The 17,650-nt window shown below is 34.4% G+C and overlaps 1 protein-coding gene across 9 annotated transcripts in view; it reads right to left on the bottom strand.

Moving 5' to 3' along the window:
- TFEC (transcription factor EC) overlaps positions 1-17,650 on the bottom strand; it is a 223,055-nt gene that overhangs the window by 24,169 nt on the left and 181,236 nt on the right. For 6 of the 9 annotated variants that reach the window (XM_033192948.1, XM_033192947.1, XM_033192946.1 and 3 more), the window contains 2 exons: positions 15,729-15,980; positions 5,525-5,611 (listed from right to left, as the gene is read on the bottom strand). In XM_033192948.1, coding sequence (XP_033048839.1) covers positions 5,525-5,611; positions 15,729-15,980 — 339 coding nt within the window. The remainder of the gene's footprint in view (positions 1-5,524; positions 5,612-15,728; positions 15,981-17,650) is intronic. The other 3 variants (XM_033192951.1, XM_033192955.1, XM_033192952.1) reach the window with 2 other exon arrangements.

Below are 17,650 nucleotides of genomic sequence, written 5' to 3'. Positions count from 1 at the left end.
TCAGACCCCTTCAAATCATATGATTCTATAGTTCTATGAAATGGCTGCTTCCCTGAGACTGCTGGCACAGCAGAATGGGTAGGACAGTTGCACTGGTTTCATGCAGGGCTGGATTCAAGGCCCTACTTTGCCATTCATTAACTATGTGAACTTGGGCAAGTTACTTAACTTCTCTAAGCTTCTTTCCTCATTTGTAAAATTTTAATAGGCAACAATAGTCTCTGTCTCATAGGTTTGTTGTGAAATTAAATGTAGTTTTGCACTAAAAGCATTTTGCATAATTCTTGTCACCTAGTAAGTAACCAATGCATGGCAGCTATTATTATTGTTGTCTTTATTCTTGTTGCTACTGCTTTTAGTCCATTAAAAGTATTCCTGAATAGGATGTATAATGAAAACAATTATTTCAATACTATGTGTGAATTTTAGTCATTTATTTGACATGCATTTGCTGAGCACCTGTGATGTGTTAGTCACTATGCTGGGTACTAACAACAACAACACAGGCTACAGTTTTAGGCTCCAGAGACACAGCAGTAAATGAGACAGACAAAATCCCTGTCTTCAAGGGGTTTGCATTCTACAGGGGGAAGCACAGAATAAATAGGTAAATGCAAATAATAAATAAGATCATTTGTGTTACAGTGCTCATAAGTCAGAGGGTAAATAAGACAAGGCATTGACTTGAGGAGTCATGGGGTAGGGTCTTCTAGTTAGGGTAATTGTGAAAGGCCCCTCTGACAAGCTGACATTGACTAAATATCTGAATCATAAAGAGGTAACCATGCAAAGATGTGAGACGAAAGCATTCCAAACTAAGAAAAGGAAGTACAATGGTCGTAAGGTGATAATATTCCTGTTATGTTTAAGGAAGAGAAAGGATGCCATTGAATCCAGACCCTGAAGTCAAGGGAAAGTGCTGACTATAATAAAGTGTCTGGATTATATTCTGAGTATTTCAGAAAATTAATAAAATATTAAGCAAGGAGAAACAGGATCTGGTTATTTCTTTAGGAAGATTATTCTGGCTGCTTTTTAAAGAACAGCTGTAAGGTAACAAAAAGTAGCAGGGAAGCTAGGTCAGAGCCTCTGACTATAGTGAGAGATGGTGGAACATGTTTTACAGGAGGACGTGATAGGAAGCAGTGAGATTCTGGAAATCTTGGATGTGGATTACAAAGACGTACTGATAGATGTGGGTATGGGAGTAAGAGAGAAAAGCAAAGAATGACCATTTTTGTTTGTTGTTTCACACCAACTAAAAGCAGATTTTGGAGGGAGGACTTTTCTTCAGCCATGTTATGTTTAAGATATCTGTTAGAACCACAAAAGATACCAAGTAAGCAGTAGAATATATAAGTTTGGCATATAGGAGAGTGATCTAGGCTAGAGATGTGTTGGTGTTACCTAGAGGACATGTATTGATATATGAGAAAAGAGGACCAAAGACTGAGCCCTGGGACACTCCAGAATTTAGACATCCACACCTATTAGAGAAAAAAGGACCAGTAAAATGAGTGAACAAATCGGAGAATTCACAGAATCCTAGACAGTTCTTCAAGAAGAAAGAAGTCGTCAACCATGTCAAATGCCGCAGAGAAGCCAAGCCGTGTGACAATGGAGAATTTGCTACTGGATTAGTTTGCTATTGATTGCTATTGATTGGCTTGCTATTGGTTTGCTATTGATTGGTTTTCAGAGCCCTTTTAGAATTGTTAGGACAAAAGCCCTATTGGAGAGGAGAGAATGAGAGGGAAGGAAGTCGAGGCAGGGAGAAAATGGGGGCAGTGAGGGTTTTTTTTGTGTGTAAAGGAGTCATGAAATAGCCTGGTAGCCAGAGAGGAAATGTGTTTAAAGGGTGCTGTTTGGTTTGGTTTGCTTTTAGTGAGTGTTATTAAAGACTGATAAGTGCTGATATTTATAATCCAGTAGATCAGCATATATTGATGGTCTAGAAGGAGCTATTTAAAGAAGAAAAATCCTTTGGAAGGGATTCCAGACACAAATGATAGGTATGGCTTTAGATAATGAACTAGGACACTTAGTCACATGGGAGCGTGTTATTTAAAAGAGGATGGAAACTTCTCCCCTCTCTCTTGCTCCCTGTCTCACCATGTGATGCTCTGGATCCCGTTCCTTTCTGCTATGACTAAAAGCTTCCTGAGGCCCTCACCAGAAGCAGATACCAGGATAAAGCTTCATGTATACAGTCTGCAGAGCCATGAGCCAAATAATCCCCTTTTCTTCATAAAGTATCCAGCCTCAGGTATTCCTTTATAGAAATGGAAAAGGGACTAACACAGAAAACCCATGTCATATAGCAGGTGAACATAATAATAATTATTGATAAATATTTTCATTTTTGAAGCTTATTATAATAAACATCTGTTGATTTAGCCTGACTAGAACCTATTCATATTTGCTTGAGTAACAACTGCTGCTTTCTTGGTTCTCACTCTTAGTCTGGACAATTTGTTGTGGAGGGCTGCTCAAGCCACAGCTCTAGGGTAGGCCCAAGACCCAGAGACATTGGCTTAGAAATAGATATGTGACAGAAGCTGCTCTGTTATCCCAGGGTTTCAACTGGGACTAAGAAGAAAAACATTTCCTCTTAGATATCCCATCCTCACTGAATGTTTCCATTAGGATGCATTTGTTTTTGAGAACCAGAAAATCCTGACATAATTGGCTTATAAAATAAAGAAAAAAAAACCTTACATATCCATAGGCAAAATAATTCTCCAGGGGCATGTAGCAGCATTTCTTTCCATAGCTGTCGATTTTCTCTTTCCCTTTGTTTCCTTTGTTTTTCCCACTTTATCTATCTTTTGGGGGAGAAAAAGGCTACAGAAGCCCCATATATCATGGAGAAGCAAAAACCCTTCTCTTTCTTGAAATTATAGACTAAAGAAAACTTCCAAGCAGATCTCAGTATCCTGCTCAACTTGCCAGAATTGCAGCACAGGCCCATTCTTAAAACAAAGTCTGGCAAGGGAAATGGGGCCACCAGAATTGGTTTAAATTAATCAGAAACTTCCTCTTTCTTGTGAAGGAATGGATGTCTGAAAAAAAAAAAAACTAGGTTAGCAAGAAAAAAGTGTATGCATGGCTGGGAATAGGCTATGACAGTGTCTGTTCAATGGCTGAGAATAAAGCCAGCACAGAAGAAAACAGAGACAAATTTACAAAGGGATGCCCACATACAATATTACTTAGGGATTTTTAGATGGCATGAACCAATAAATTCCTTTCATGCTTAAGCCCCTTATGAGTCAGGTTAACCACCTGCAACCAAAAGTTCACTGGCTAATATACTTACTCAAAGCTTTTTCTGAATCTAACAAGTCTTTGCTTTTATCTACATAAACTATAAAAATCCTTCAGCGTTTCCTACCCCTATTCTACCAGCTATTCTTGTACATTCTCTTTTTTCTCACTTCTTGCCTTATGTTGTTCTCTTAACTTGCTACTTTTCTGCCTTCATGTCTATCTCTTAAAATCTTAACTATACAGTACTTCATAACTATATTTCAAACATCACCTCTTTCTAAAGGACTTCCAAAAATTCTCACTTTCGCATGGTTTCTCCTTCATTTGAGCTGCAGAGCAAATCTCTAACTAGCATTCAAAATGAACACATGTAGTCTATAAGATATCAATTAAAACAGCTTTCAGAGACCACTATTTTTAATTATTCCTATAATACAGAAATAGATATCAAAGCAAAGGCAGGTTACGTGATTTGCATAATATCTGGACTAGAACCAGGTTTGACACAAGTTCCACATTCTTACCTGCCCTAACTCTCAGGCACAACTCATTGTGCTATGCCATCATATTGTCATCTCTTGACATGTGAATTGTGCCTCACTCAACTTGCAGTCTCATATTGTGTGAATATTATGTTTTACATATAATAAGTATTAGGTACATATTTGGTTAATTGAACTGCTTGGTTTTATACATGGATCTAAATTATCAATAATCTTTGGTTGATTAACCTCAGATATTTCTTTATGTAAATACACTTAGGCCAGTAGTATCCATCTATTTAAAAGCACATTTTGTGTATCAAAAGTATATTCCCAATGAAATTCATCACCAAGTTTTTACTGAGTAAACCATTCTACAAAGATTCTACAAAACAAGTAGATAATTTGACAGAGAACGTTTCAGTACACAATTTCAACGAAGTAAGTACCATGTACAAAGAAGAGAAGATTTCAGGAAATTAATATCATTTCCTCAAACTCAGAAGTTGAACATTGGTTAAGAAAATAGTATCCTCATGCTGTGAAATTAGAAAGGGAGATATTAGCATTGATATCAAATGTATCTGGAGAATTAGTTTTCATGTCACTACGCTACTTGAAATCTGAAGAGAAAAAAGGTAGAGTCATCATTCTACATTTAAAAAAATGAAAACTGAAAATAAAATCCTGCAACAAAAACCAGATTTTAAACTTCATCTGATATTTAGCAAGGAAAGTTAGTATTGGTGACTTGACTAGCACTACGTGTAGGTCCTGCATACTAGAGAAAAGGAGAAAGAGACACTTCTCTCATCAGATAGTCTAGTTAAGAATTGATACAGAAAAGAAGGGATGCTTCTACCAGCATTTTTTTCTAGGCCCTAAATTGAAAACATCCATCATCATATAGTCTAGCCTATTGACTTTTTGATGAATAGTCCACAACTCAATATAGTCAGAATTCAGTTTTTTAAAATTAAATGTTTAAAGTAACAATTCAATTGCAATCTTTGAGATCCTTTTTTCTTGTGTTCTCTAAAAGATTGTAAACCATAAACAAACCAACAAAACTAATAATAATCCTTCACAATGGGTTGAAAGAGCTTATATACCCTTTACAGATAACATTTTTATGATTCATAAATGAACAATCAGAAGGCGCACAGCAAGCAAATAGGAGATAAGACACTATCCCTTCATATTGCAGGAATTTGTACTGATTTCAACATAGAAGTATTTCTACATACTTTAAAGGAGGGTGAGGCCTGTTCTATCTTTTTCAATTTGACTTTAACCTCTGGGCTGTTGGCTTAGAAGTAAATTTATATTTTTCATTGTTGCTATATTTTCTTTCTTGTACAAAGGTATAGAGCCTCTAAATCTGAAAGCTATATTAGTCATGGTAAAATAGTCAAAATTTAGTCATGACCTTATAAGGGTGTTTGATTACATGCTGTGCTTAAAAATAGAAAATCTAAAGATTAAATCCCTCACAGAAAATGCTAGCAAATTAGATATATAGTTAGATGCATGTGTATAGGATTAGACAGATAGACACAGAGACAGAGAGGGAGATTAGCACAAGCACTATATTCTTCTTCAATCATTAGATAACCTTTTTTTCTGCACCAATAAATATTTTCTAGTATTCATCTTTTATCTTGTCTGTTTAAAAAGTGCAGAAAAAAACACCATTTGCTAATCAAACTTTTTTATTATCAGAGTGTATTCATTTCAGTTTCAATGACCTTCTTGGGTCTGAAAGCACTTACTGTTCTTTGCATTAGCAGAGGAGAGTCTGCTCCTTCCTCTTTAAAACTCGATTCCATACCGATTATATCCTCAATAACGTCCTCCATCTAGCAAAATATAACACATTTAGAATATTGTACATAATGATAAAAGTTGTGCTTCAGTCTGAAATCAGAGAGAAAAATTCTAGCAATCTTTAAAAGTTTTTTAGACAATTTAAATTGAGGTTATATATACATATATATAAAACCTCAATATTTTATATATATATTTATATATAAACACATTATTTTAGCATTGAAAATGCGGGAACCCTGACAATCTTTGGTCTGTTGCTTTTTCTTGCATTTGTGTCCAAAGGCTGACAGGTGACAACTTGGCAAAGCACCCTGAACTAGTCTCTTGGAATCAGTATCTACATAAATAGAGTGGTTATCATGAAGTATCTCAAGGCAGACAGGTTCCCTATAGTTAATATGTACAGAGATTACTATGTACAAACTTTATTTATCTTTTAAAATGTTCTGATTGCATCTTACACGTGTATATCTAAATATTCATGGTTAAATATTAGCCAGTACATTCCTGTAGATACAGACTAGATGGAAATATTTCATCCTACCTTCTCTAAAGACCAATAATAATAGATAATAGCAATAGCAATAACAAAAACAACAATAATTATGAACATTTTAAATAGTAACAATAAAAATCACTTTTATAGTGCATGAGATGTACCAGGCACACTTCTAAGTGCTTTGCATACATAATTCACTTAATAGTTATAATAACCCTATGAAATGAGTACTCTGCCATACAGAAAAGGAAACTGAGAGAAAAAAATTTTAATAATTTGTCCCAGATTATATAGTGAGTGAGTGGTGGAGGAAGGACTGACATCCCAGAAATGTGACTCTATAGTCCAAATCACATTGGCTTTCTATATCCTTTCTCAATTCTTTTCTAAAATAGAAACTTTCCTCCCCTTCTGTACTCTAGCTGGAGGAGATTTTAAAGGTTTATATGATTTAAAAAATGGTTGCTTCTCTCTCTCTCTCTCTGCTCTAGCTCTAGCTATCTCTGCTTCCATTCATATTCCATTTAGTGAAAGTTTTAAGTGTGATATAAACTCAAAGATATTGTGAAAGTTTTGTTTATATAACTATAGTACTGTGAATTTCCCATGATATATGCAGATACTATCAGGAGTACACTCTGATAGATATGGAAAAATAACTTATAATTCTACTGATGTTATCTTCAAAGCAAGATATCTAGGAACGTAAGAGAATTAAGTGTTCAGAGAATTCTACTAGAATACTCCAAAAAATATGGAACACTATTCACATCTTAACAAATATTAATTAAGCAATGTTTACTGTGAGATCTTGTGGTTAAAACTGGAGCTACCATAACCAATAGCAGGAAATTCTTACTCTTATGCGGCTCAAATTCTTAAGGAAACAGACCCATAAACAGTTTAATAACAAATAGCAGGCTGAAGAAATTAAAACAGGTAGAGGATACACCTTGATGAAAATGGTTGTTATTTTATAAAGAGAATCAGAGAAGATTTACTGACATTTGAACAGAGATAAGATTAACATGGGGAAGGGTGATCCTTGGGAAAGGAATAAGAAAGACCTAAGGTAGGAACAAGCTTAACATGTTTGAGAAAGAATGAGCACTAATGGGAATAGAGTAGAATGTGCAAGGCCAAGAGCAGTTAGAGATGAAGCGGAGTATGCAAGAAACTGACATCACAGAATCCTCAAGGCTGGTGGTAACCAATAGAAATTTCTGCAATGATGGAAATGTCCTATATCTGAAATGACAAATGTATTAATAGTAATAACTAACCACATATCCACATATGACTACTAAACACATGAAATGTGGCTAGCATAACTGAGAAACTGAAATTTTAATTTCATTTAATTTTATAAAATGTTACTGAATTTGGCCAGGTGCAGTGGCTCACACCTGCAATCCCAGCACTTTGGGATGCTGAGGCATGTGGATCACTTGAGGTCAGGAGTTCTAGACCAGCCTGGCCAACATGATGAAACCCTGTCTCTGCTGAAAAATACAAAAATTAGACAGGCAGATGGCGGTGCGTGCCTGTGGTCCCAGCTACTTGGGAGGCTGAGGTAGGAGAATCACTTGCACCCAGGAGACATAGTCTATAGTGAGCAGAAATTGCACCACTGCACTCCAGCCTGGGCGACACAGTGAGACCCCATCTCCAAAAAAGTAAAAATAAATACAAATAAATACGTTATTGAATTTGAACTAACTTTAAATTCAAATAGCCACATGGGGTTCATGGGTACTACAGTGGAGGGTGTAGCTCTAGTCATGGTCAGATGTTAAATCCTTGTGCACAAAGAGATCTTTAAAGGAGCTAGGTTAATACATGTGCATATTTTGTTCTTTTGTTCAGTCCAGTCTCTGAAATTATTTAAGTAGATTCTTGATTGTTATTAAAACTGAATTTTTATTTTGTGATATTTTACTCATATTCTGGCACTAAATGGGAAAAAAACTTGTACTGAACAGATGTGAAGAAGACTTGAGGAAAGAAGATTGCTAAACATAATTTATGGGGAGCGCTTTTCATTTGGATACTAGGAGTGGATTCAGTAAAAATTACATATAAGTCATTCATCTATTTTCTCTCTGGAAGCTTATGTCATAAATGACGCAGTCTGTTTAATTTTTCATTTTGACTATAAAGCATGCTTAAGTTTCCCTTATTCCAGAAAGAAACTTTCTTTGTTACATGTGAAACATCCTCCTTTGGAGGTTGTGCCTTTGCCTTTAACACTACCATCCCTCACTTCTGTCATCTACCTACATGACTATTTTTTCCCCTAATTTCAGTTTTACCATTATCTTCATGAATGTTAAAATCTAAAATCCAGCCTAAAACCTTCACAACTTCTAAGTATCTCCATAATTGAAAACCTAGGAATCCATTTGTTATTTTAAAACGACAACAAACACACCATTTTGTATCAGATGAAACGGAATTAATAGATCAGACAAAATGAGAACTACAAACCTGCAAGTAGGCATCCTCAAAATAATAAATTAAGATCATAAGAATACAAAGACAGGGCAAATTGCTTGACAAAAGTAAAAATGGAGATAATAGGCATAAAAAGTATAAGATTCAAGGACAAAAGAAAATATTTATATGTTTTCAGATATGTGAAAATAAAGGTTTACAAAAGAACAAGAATAAAACTTGCTAACAATATTGAGTGCAAAAGAAAATAAGATAATACTAGAAATATTAAAGGTAAAGAACTTTGAACCTACAGATTTATAGTCAACAAAGTATCTTTTAAGTATGTGGATGAAATTAAATTATTTTTGGATATAAAGACTCAGAAACTTTAAGGCAAAAATACCTTTTAAAAACAGTTTAAGGAGTACTCCAGTCAGAAGATAAATAAAACCATGAAATTGATACAAAATAAAAGAATGAGTAAAGGACAGTAAAATTTTTGTGATCTAAGTAACTCTATATATATGTAGAAAGAGACATACATGCACAATAATTATATATGTATTTCTATAGATAAGTATGTATATATACATGAATTCTATACATACATACATTCTATAAATATCAATACAGAATGGTAGGTGACAACAAGGAAATGAGACCATACCAAGGTAGATTTTTGCTTAAGAGTATGACAATGTTAAACAAGGATATAGATATAGAAAAAAACATAATGATGACTCTTAAAATATTACGAGTAACAAACAGAAAAGAAGATAAGAATTGACCAATGGAAGATAGAAAAAAGATAGCAAAGGAACAGAAAGTATAGTAACTTAAAACATAAGAAATTATAACTGTTAAATCCTAATAGTAAAGTAAGTACAAGAATGTAAATGAGTTAACATACTGATTGAGAAACTCTCTCTTCAGTTGGATTTTTAAAAGGTTTTGTAATATTTTGTCTATAAGAGGCACACTTAAAAGAAAACAACAGAAAAAGCTGAAACAAGGTTAAAAAAAGTATCATAAATATAACCAAAAGGAAATCCACAGCAGTGGTATTCATATTAAGCAATATAAAATTCAAGGTTAAAATCTGAAGGAAAAATAATATCAAGTGATCATGAACACGAATGCACCTAAAAATATATACAACTGTCAGAATTATATGGAAAAGTAAATCAACACTTGTAGTTGAATATTTTAACTCAGCACTCTCTAAATCTGATAGTTCAGCACATAAACCTAAATTTAGACTTCTCTTTACCTATACTTAAAGCCATGCCTTAGGTCTTCTCATCATCTAAACTACTTCATTTCTGAAATCTTAAAATCCATGATCTTACTCAACAAATGCAGCCTTTGTTTTCCAATCTAAACACTGGCAGATCACCTGAACAGTTTTTGTTTTATGACCTTTTATGCCTTTGCCCTGTTCTTTCTGTCCAGCTATCCCAAACATCCCAGGTGGTCAATCTCTCCACCTTCCATTAACTCTGAATTCAAGTAGAATGGCTTCTGCTCACCATCTTACTGACATTCCTTTTGTTATTTTTATTGACTCTTTGCCAAGTTCAACAGATATTGATCAGTTTTTACTAGACTCATCTGCTATATTTGGGTGTGTGAATCACTCCCTCCTTCTTTAATTCCTTCTTTGGCATCAATGACATCACACTCTCCCAGTTATCTTTTTACTTTACTTTTATGGACCTTCTCTTCTGACCATCCCTTAAATGTTGGTCATCTTCAGAAGAGTATCTTTAGCTATCATCTCTCCTCACTGTATTCAGGTTCTCAAGGGGATTTACTTCTCATTCAAGATTTCAAAGACCACCTGTATGCTAACAACTCTCAAATCTCTTCCTCCAGTCCAGCAAATTTGGATATCTAGCTGTCACCAACATCTCCACGTGATAATCTCACTGATACCACAGTTCAACATGATTTAAGGGAGAGTCTCACTTTCTTGCACTGCACAATAGAAATAGACTCCCAGCTGTTCCCTATCCCTGACTCCAGACTTCTCCCTCTATATAGTTGACAAAGTGATCTACAGTCAAATCTGATTATGTCACCCTAGCTCCCAAGTTTCAACTCTACAGTGACTTGATACTGTTTAACATGGAGTACTAGCCTCTCTGCAATTTGCTGATTACTTACTTCTTTGATGTCATCTTCTACCACCATCTGCCTTCTTTTCTATTCATTTCACACTGTTTTCCATCTCTATTCTGCACTCATGCTATCCCATCTGCCTAAACGCCCTGCTAGTCTTTTCCTCTAAGTCTTTTTACACAATATTATAATTATTTGTTAATTTTTTTCTCTTGCCCTCAACCTGAAGCTCCTATATGGTATAGATTATATAGGATGCGCAGTTTGTTCCCTGAGCATGTGGCAATGACAGCTGTCTGAATGAAGAAACAAATGAAATCTTATTGACCATTCTAAGTTCTTTCTTGAGAAATAGATTTTTTATTTTCATTTGTCCTTTGAACCTCTTCTCCTGGTTGTCTTCTAAGTTAGCTCATCGTCACTTTCATGCCAAACTCTACACTCCCTCTGACTATCATACTTCTCTTAACAGTCCCTTCATCTATGTTATTCATCCTGTAAAGGCTCAAAAATCTCAAAATTGCACCAAACTCATCTTCCACCTTCACTTTACGTATACAATATGACACTGAGATGCATCAACATTACCCCTGAATTCATTTATCTTATTCTCTCTCCCACCAATTTTCCTGATTCAGGCTATAACTAAATTGCACTGTAATATGCCATCACCTGTTCATGTGGCGTGAACCTTAACCTCAAATCTTTCCCTCTCAACTGCCATTTAAATGTTTCTGAAGCATTGCTTTGATTATGATACTTTTGTACTCAAAAACTTGTTCCCACAGCAGATCCACTGAGAGTTGTGTAGTAAATATCAATTTTCTTCTTCTTTCTTACTAATGTTTTTGATGAAACAATATGATCAGAAGAAAAAATGCATTTTTCTCAGCTTCACATCAGCTAAATGTGGCCATGTGACACAGTTTTGACTAAGTCATAAGCACAAGTCTCTTCTGAATTTCTGCAAAAGTTTTCCTTTCCTCATGGAGGCATTCTCTCTACTGTCCATCTGGTTTGAGGACCTGAGAGGTGAAGCAGCCCTCTTGTGATCACTTGAAGCACATTAAGATAAAAGTCACATAGTAAAGAAGAAAGATAGAGGAAGAACTGATCTATGTTGACATCACAGAGAACTACAACAGCCTCTGACTACCTACTTCTGGCCTACTTTTCATGGGAGTTGCCCTATTTTAAAAATGGAGATAATAGGGGCTGGGCATGATGGCTCATGCCTGTAATCCCAACACTTCGGGAGGCCGAGGCAGGTGAATCACTTGAGGTCAGGAGTTCAAGACCACCCTGTCCAATATGGCAAAACTCCATCTCTACTAAAAATACAAAAATTAGCTGAGTGTGATGGCATGTACCAGTAGTCCCAGCTACTTGGGAGGCTGAGGCACGACAATCTCTTGAACCCAGGTGTTGGAAGTTACAGTGAGCCAAGATCGTGCTACTGCACTCCAGCCTGGGTGACAGAGGGAGACTTGTCTCAAAAAAAAAAAAAAAAAAAAAAAAGGAGATAATAGTAGTAAACCATAGTGATGTTTAAAAAGTTAAACTAATTTAAAATACCACCTGACATAAAATAAGGACTAAATGAATACTCTCTTATTTTTGTTGTTAATATCACTGTTAATATTCTACGTTGTTAATAATTGTAAGATATAATTGTATAAGATTATATGAGATAACATAAGATTATTACGGGAGAAAAAATTATAACTCTCATTTAGTTAAATCACTGGAAGTGTGTTTCTCTTGCATGTTCCTAATGCAGATCTAATTGATACAGTCCCCCACTACCTTGGAATCATGGTCTAAGTTCCCAGATCTGCATTTAAGTCCTGTAACCGCACCCTAATCCTTCTTGCTAACCTCAGTCACTTATTTGCACCAAATTGTATCACTCTGAAGTCCACTTATGCTTGTCTACTCTGCCCCTAGCTTACAGCATTCTCTACCCAAAAAAATTATCTTTTGTCATCTTTGCTGTTGATGTATATGTCTTTCAACACCCAATTCAAGTATTACCTCTTCCAGGATTTCCTGAGACCTCACACTGAAAAAATTTATCTTTCTTCTGATTTTCTAGAACACCTTGATTTCACTTTTCTAATGGTTCTTCCCAAATTTTACCATATTACTTAAAGTACCAAAAAGAGCAAGTAGAGAAATATTATTGAAATAAGCATTCTCATTATTCATTAACTTATGAATTAGCCAAAAAAGGCACTGATTATTAATTGGCAAAAATTTGTCCTAGGAGTTAGATATTAAAATGTGAATAAGGTATGGTAGTTTCATCAAGGAATTAACAGACTAGAAGATAAGAAAAACACAAAAGGCATAATTAAAATGCAGCATGTGCTGTGAGAATGCCATGAAAAGTGCAATTGTTATCCACATGATATCAGCATTGCTATGAAAACTCCAATAAAAGACGCTAAACCCAAACAGAGCATCATCACCGGGGAAAGCCCTTAGACAAGACACCTGAAATGAATTTTGAAGGGTGAACTAGAATTATCCAGACAAATGGTCGTGATCAAATAAGCAGAGGGTAAAGAAAAGGCGTAAGAAGGAGAACCCGGCCACCACAAGAACCAGTGGGGAACCAATAGAGCTGAAACATGAAGCTCTATGGGGATACTAAAGAATAAGTCTGAGCCAGGTGCAAGGGTTAAGTGCAGAAGGTTCCATGTGCTATTGGTACAAGTTTGAATTGCATCTTAGAAAGACCCATGTTACAAAATGCTTCTTTTGATTTTATACTTCATCTTAAAGATTTTCAGTCTTCAAGTTGCTCCTAATTCCAATGACCAAATCCTGAATCTAAAGCTGTTCTCAGACTTATCCTGTGGTAGCTATGATTTCTGGGGTCTTCTTTGAATTGATGAACTGTTCCCTGATGTCACCGGTGGAAAAGGCTTGGGAGAAAAAAAAAAAAAAGATGGCAACAGAAACCATCTTCTGAGCTCCCATTCTGCCCTTGTGTTAAAAATTTTAAATTCAAGCATCAAATCAATTCTACAACTTGCACACATATGGGTGAGAGAAATTAAGGACTGAAACCACACAACTGTACTACACTGACTATATCCAAAGACTATACACCTTCTGCTTTGAGTCATAGACTCCAAGCACCAGTAAAAGTATTAGACTATTGCAACAGCACAGGGTATATCCTAGCTATCAAAGATAGTAAGTCTGTGAATGATGGCAGTATGTGAAGATGTATAAACATGTCAAATTCAAAGAGACCACACACTGATTAAAACTATTACAGACTCAGTAAAACCGTGATTAAATGGACATTAATAATGGTTGGGAGATACTTTTGTATATATAATTTAAAATATGATGGTTTTAAAAAATAGAAAAAAAAATTGTCTATAGCCACTGTTTGTTCACATTGCCCCAAGGCCAGAGCAATTCTTGGGACTTTCAACCCTTCTGAGCCATGAGATTCTTTGATTGAGAGCACCCGAAGACCACTAAAAACATGTGAATTTTATTTATATATACAAACTTAGTATAAAAGCAAAGATGCGTGCCTAAAGAATAAAAAAAAGGCAGAAAAGAAAAAATAAATAAATATATAAAATAATTAATAAAAATAAATATAAAAATAAATAAAAATAAAAATATAAAAATAAAAAATAAAATAAATGAAATAAAAAATTAAAAGGAGAATCTATGTTGCTTACCCACTCTCATTTTTTAGAGCACATATTTTATAAAATATATAATAAAATCATTTCTAAGTTTTACCTAGAATTAACTGGCATATGCATATCCTTCAAGATTTGTTTTTCTCTTTAGAAATCAATCTTTCACACAAGAAAATGAACTTTGGGATAAGTAGTTGTAGGATAAATTGTAGGGTGTGTAGATCTAACATTTACTGAACAGATTATTTCATCTGATATATATTTTTACAGTCTTCATAGACTGAATAGAGAACCTGGTTCTACATTCATTTTTCAGGAAAGTTTTTTATATATCCACTACTGTAAAGATTGAGTAAATATACAGGCAGGTACTTACATTCAGTTTTAGATTTCAAAAAGTCCCATTTTTTATTGTTTTATTTTGTATTAACAATCTACACCAGATCCTTATTTTTTTCTCTTTTCCAGATTAACATAAAATTTGTTTAAAAAATTCTCTATCATTTGGAATTTAAATAATGGGATTCTGAGCATTATCCTTTTGTGCCTGGAGGCTACAGGCTTAATAGATGGTAAGCATTGACCTGAAATCGGCAAAAATCACCAGGAATGTAGACTGGGAGATTAAACCTGGGAGATCATAAGACCATAGCTTTATCTAACAAATCTAATGGAAAAAAGAAAAGAAAGCTCAGTTATTACTGTAGTTTTTCAGACTGAAATATTAAAGGAAGTCTTTTTTCTAGTACCACTGTTTCCCAGTTCTATTCATACGTCAATATTTTCTGAACGTTCATTACAAGCAAATCACAATAAATATAAACTCCATGAAGCTAAATACTCATTTACTTTGTACGATCAGAACTTCTAAATTTCGGTTATTTAGTAAAGAGTAACCAAGTATTTATTAAAAATAGAATTGAATGTATAGAAAAGCAAAAGTTAAAAGATCCGGATATAATGTCATATAATATAAATGCAATAAAAGTATTAGTCTTATTCTAATAGTCAATTTCTACAGCAAAAATTTACTGCTATTTAAGAAATTTCTGCCCGTTTTATTGTAATGGATATTTAAGACACTCTAACTACTGATAAATATTTCAACTAAACTTATCAGAAAATATTTACAATTAGAGCTAAATCTTCTAAACACATACCACTATTAGTGTCTATTTTAATTCACATTAATACATAATTGAAGTGCATATTAAAAATGAATTTTTATATTTTATTATGCATAGGAACTTATATGCATATAGTTAATAAATAGAGAATAATTAATTAATTAAAAGCACATTTATTTTGTTACATTTGCAATTGGAAGGTTTACTGTAAAAATGTTGACTTCAATTACTTTATAGAGGTTTTTTCAAAAACTGATGATATATTTTTATAACCAGCCATTAGACATACATGCCATTGTGCATTGTCATCTTCTTTTCCAAGAGTTAGTAACTTGGTGAGCGGGTTTTCTGAGAGGCCAGTGTCACTGTCCAGAGTCGTGTGTGCATGCTGCACAAGAGGCCCACCACTTGGCACTGTAGGTTGTGACCATTTAAGAGTTGGATTGATGATCTGATGATCAAGGATCATGAAAGAATTTACTTGCTGTCTCTGGGCTTTCTGTAGCTGAGGCCTGGAAGAACTTTCCAGGTGTGCTGGGACCTACAAGATCAAAATCAAACAAATACAATGTGCAGCATTATCTGTGAAATCAGAGTTTTCCTTTCCATTATTGCACTAGAATAATAAACACACTATACTATAGCATCTAATTTCTCTCAAATCTATCATCCATGTTTCTCTCATAAGTTACATACAATTTTAATGGGTTATGATTATTAAGAAGTTAAACTTTAATAAAATATTTTAAATGCTAACCAGTTTTTTAAAATGAGTAGCCCTAAAAATTAGGAATAAATACATAAGCCACAATATTTTTCGAGGGTTTAAAAATTAGGGCCCAAAATAACACAGAGAAAACACAGATGATTCACTATTTTAAGTAATTTGTGTGTAACATGTATTACTTGGATTCCTTTATATTACACATAAATATTTTCTATGGAATATGATCAAAACTTTGTTCTTAAGAAAACTAAAAATTTTAAGAGAACAGGAACTAGAAATATATGTACAAAATATTAAGTGTGAAACTGTATGGGTAGTGAAATTCTAGGTGATTTTTTTCTACTTTTCTGTACTTCCCTATTTCTTTTCTTTTTTTTTTTGAGACGGAGTCTCGCTCTGTCGCCCAGGCTGGAGTGCAGTGGCCGGATCTCAGCTCACTGCAAGCTCCGCCTCCCAGGTTTACGCCATTCTCCTGCCTCAGCCTCCCGAGTAGCTGGGACTACAGGGGCCTGCCACCATGCCTGGCTAGTTTTTTGTATTTTTAGTAGAGACAGGGTTTCACCGTGTTAGCCAGGATGGCCTTGATCTCCTGACCTCGTGATCCGCCCACCTCGATCTCCCAGAGAGCTGGGATTACAGGCTTGAGCCACCGCGCCTGGCCTGTACTTCCTTATTTCTATCCTGAGCCCAGTTTTATTTTTTTAATCTTATTTTTAAACCCTTTCATATTTTCACCTTATAATAATGAGAAAGTGGTATAGTCATTATTATGAATTGACAGGAGCATTCAGAAAAATATCTAACGACAGCCATGTGTCAACTAAACAACTGTCAAGTCTGTCAAAATCCCTTTTGCAAAATATACCACATACTTTCAAAATTTTACACCTTCAGTCTAGTTACCATAGTTAATATTGTACTATCGTTTCTGTAAGGACAACTTTAAGCATTTCAAATCTGCCTTTTAAAAGCCTATGAACGTAGTTTTGCCTGGCAGTAGTCTTTATATTTACTATGCTATGATGTGGCTTCTAATACATTTTCCTCATGTGGCCTATATATAAACTGATTTAATATTTCCCTCATGTTAAACAATAGTAAAGATTGCTGTACAGTGCCTATTTTTCCTTTTATTTCAGTTACACAAACTACTCCTTAAATCCCTTAACATGCATTAACCCAGATAAATAGCCTCTACAAAGTATTTTGCATTTAAATTAGCTGGTTTGGGGTACAATATTGTAGTAGTTACTTTAGTTTAATTCTGTTATGCTGACATTTTTAGCATTATTTTAATTGTACTACCATAAAATAATTTTTCAGTCATATAAAAAAGATTAAGATTGGTAATAAAGATTACACATATTACTAATTATATTGCTATGAGCTTTAAAGTTGTAAAATAACATTTCATTAAAATGCCGGTGGTAATTTTTTTAGGGTAGCTATTTAGATTATCCTACTGTTCTAAATTAATCCTTTTT

Source organism: Trachypithecus francoisi, unplaced genomic scaffold, assembly GCF_009764315.1.
Source record: "Trachypithecus francoisi isolate TF-2019V2 unplaced genomic scaffold, Tfra_2.0 Lachesis_group4, whole genome shotgun sequence".
Taxonomy (NCBI): Eukaryota; Metazoa; Chordata; class Mammalia; order Primates; family Cercopithecidae; genus Trachypithecus; species Trachypithecus francoisi.
Note: the sequence above shows the minus strand (reverse complement) of the source record. Positions and strands in the feature narration are given on the sequence as shown.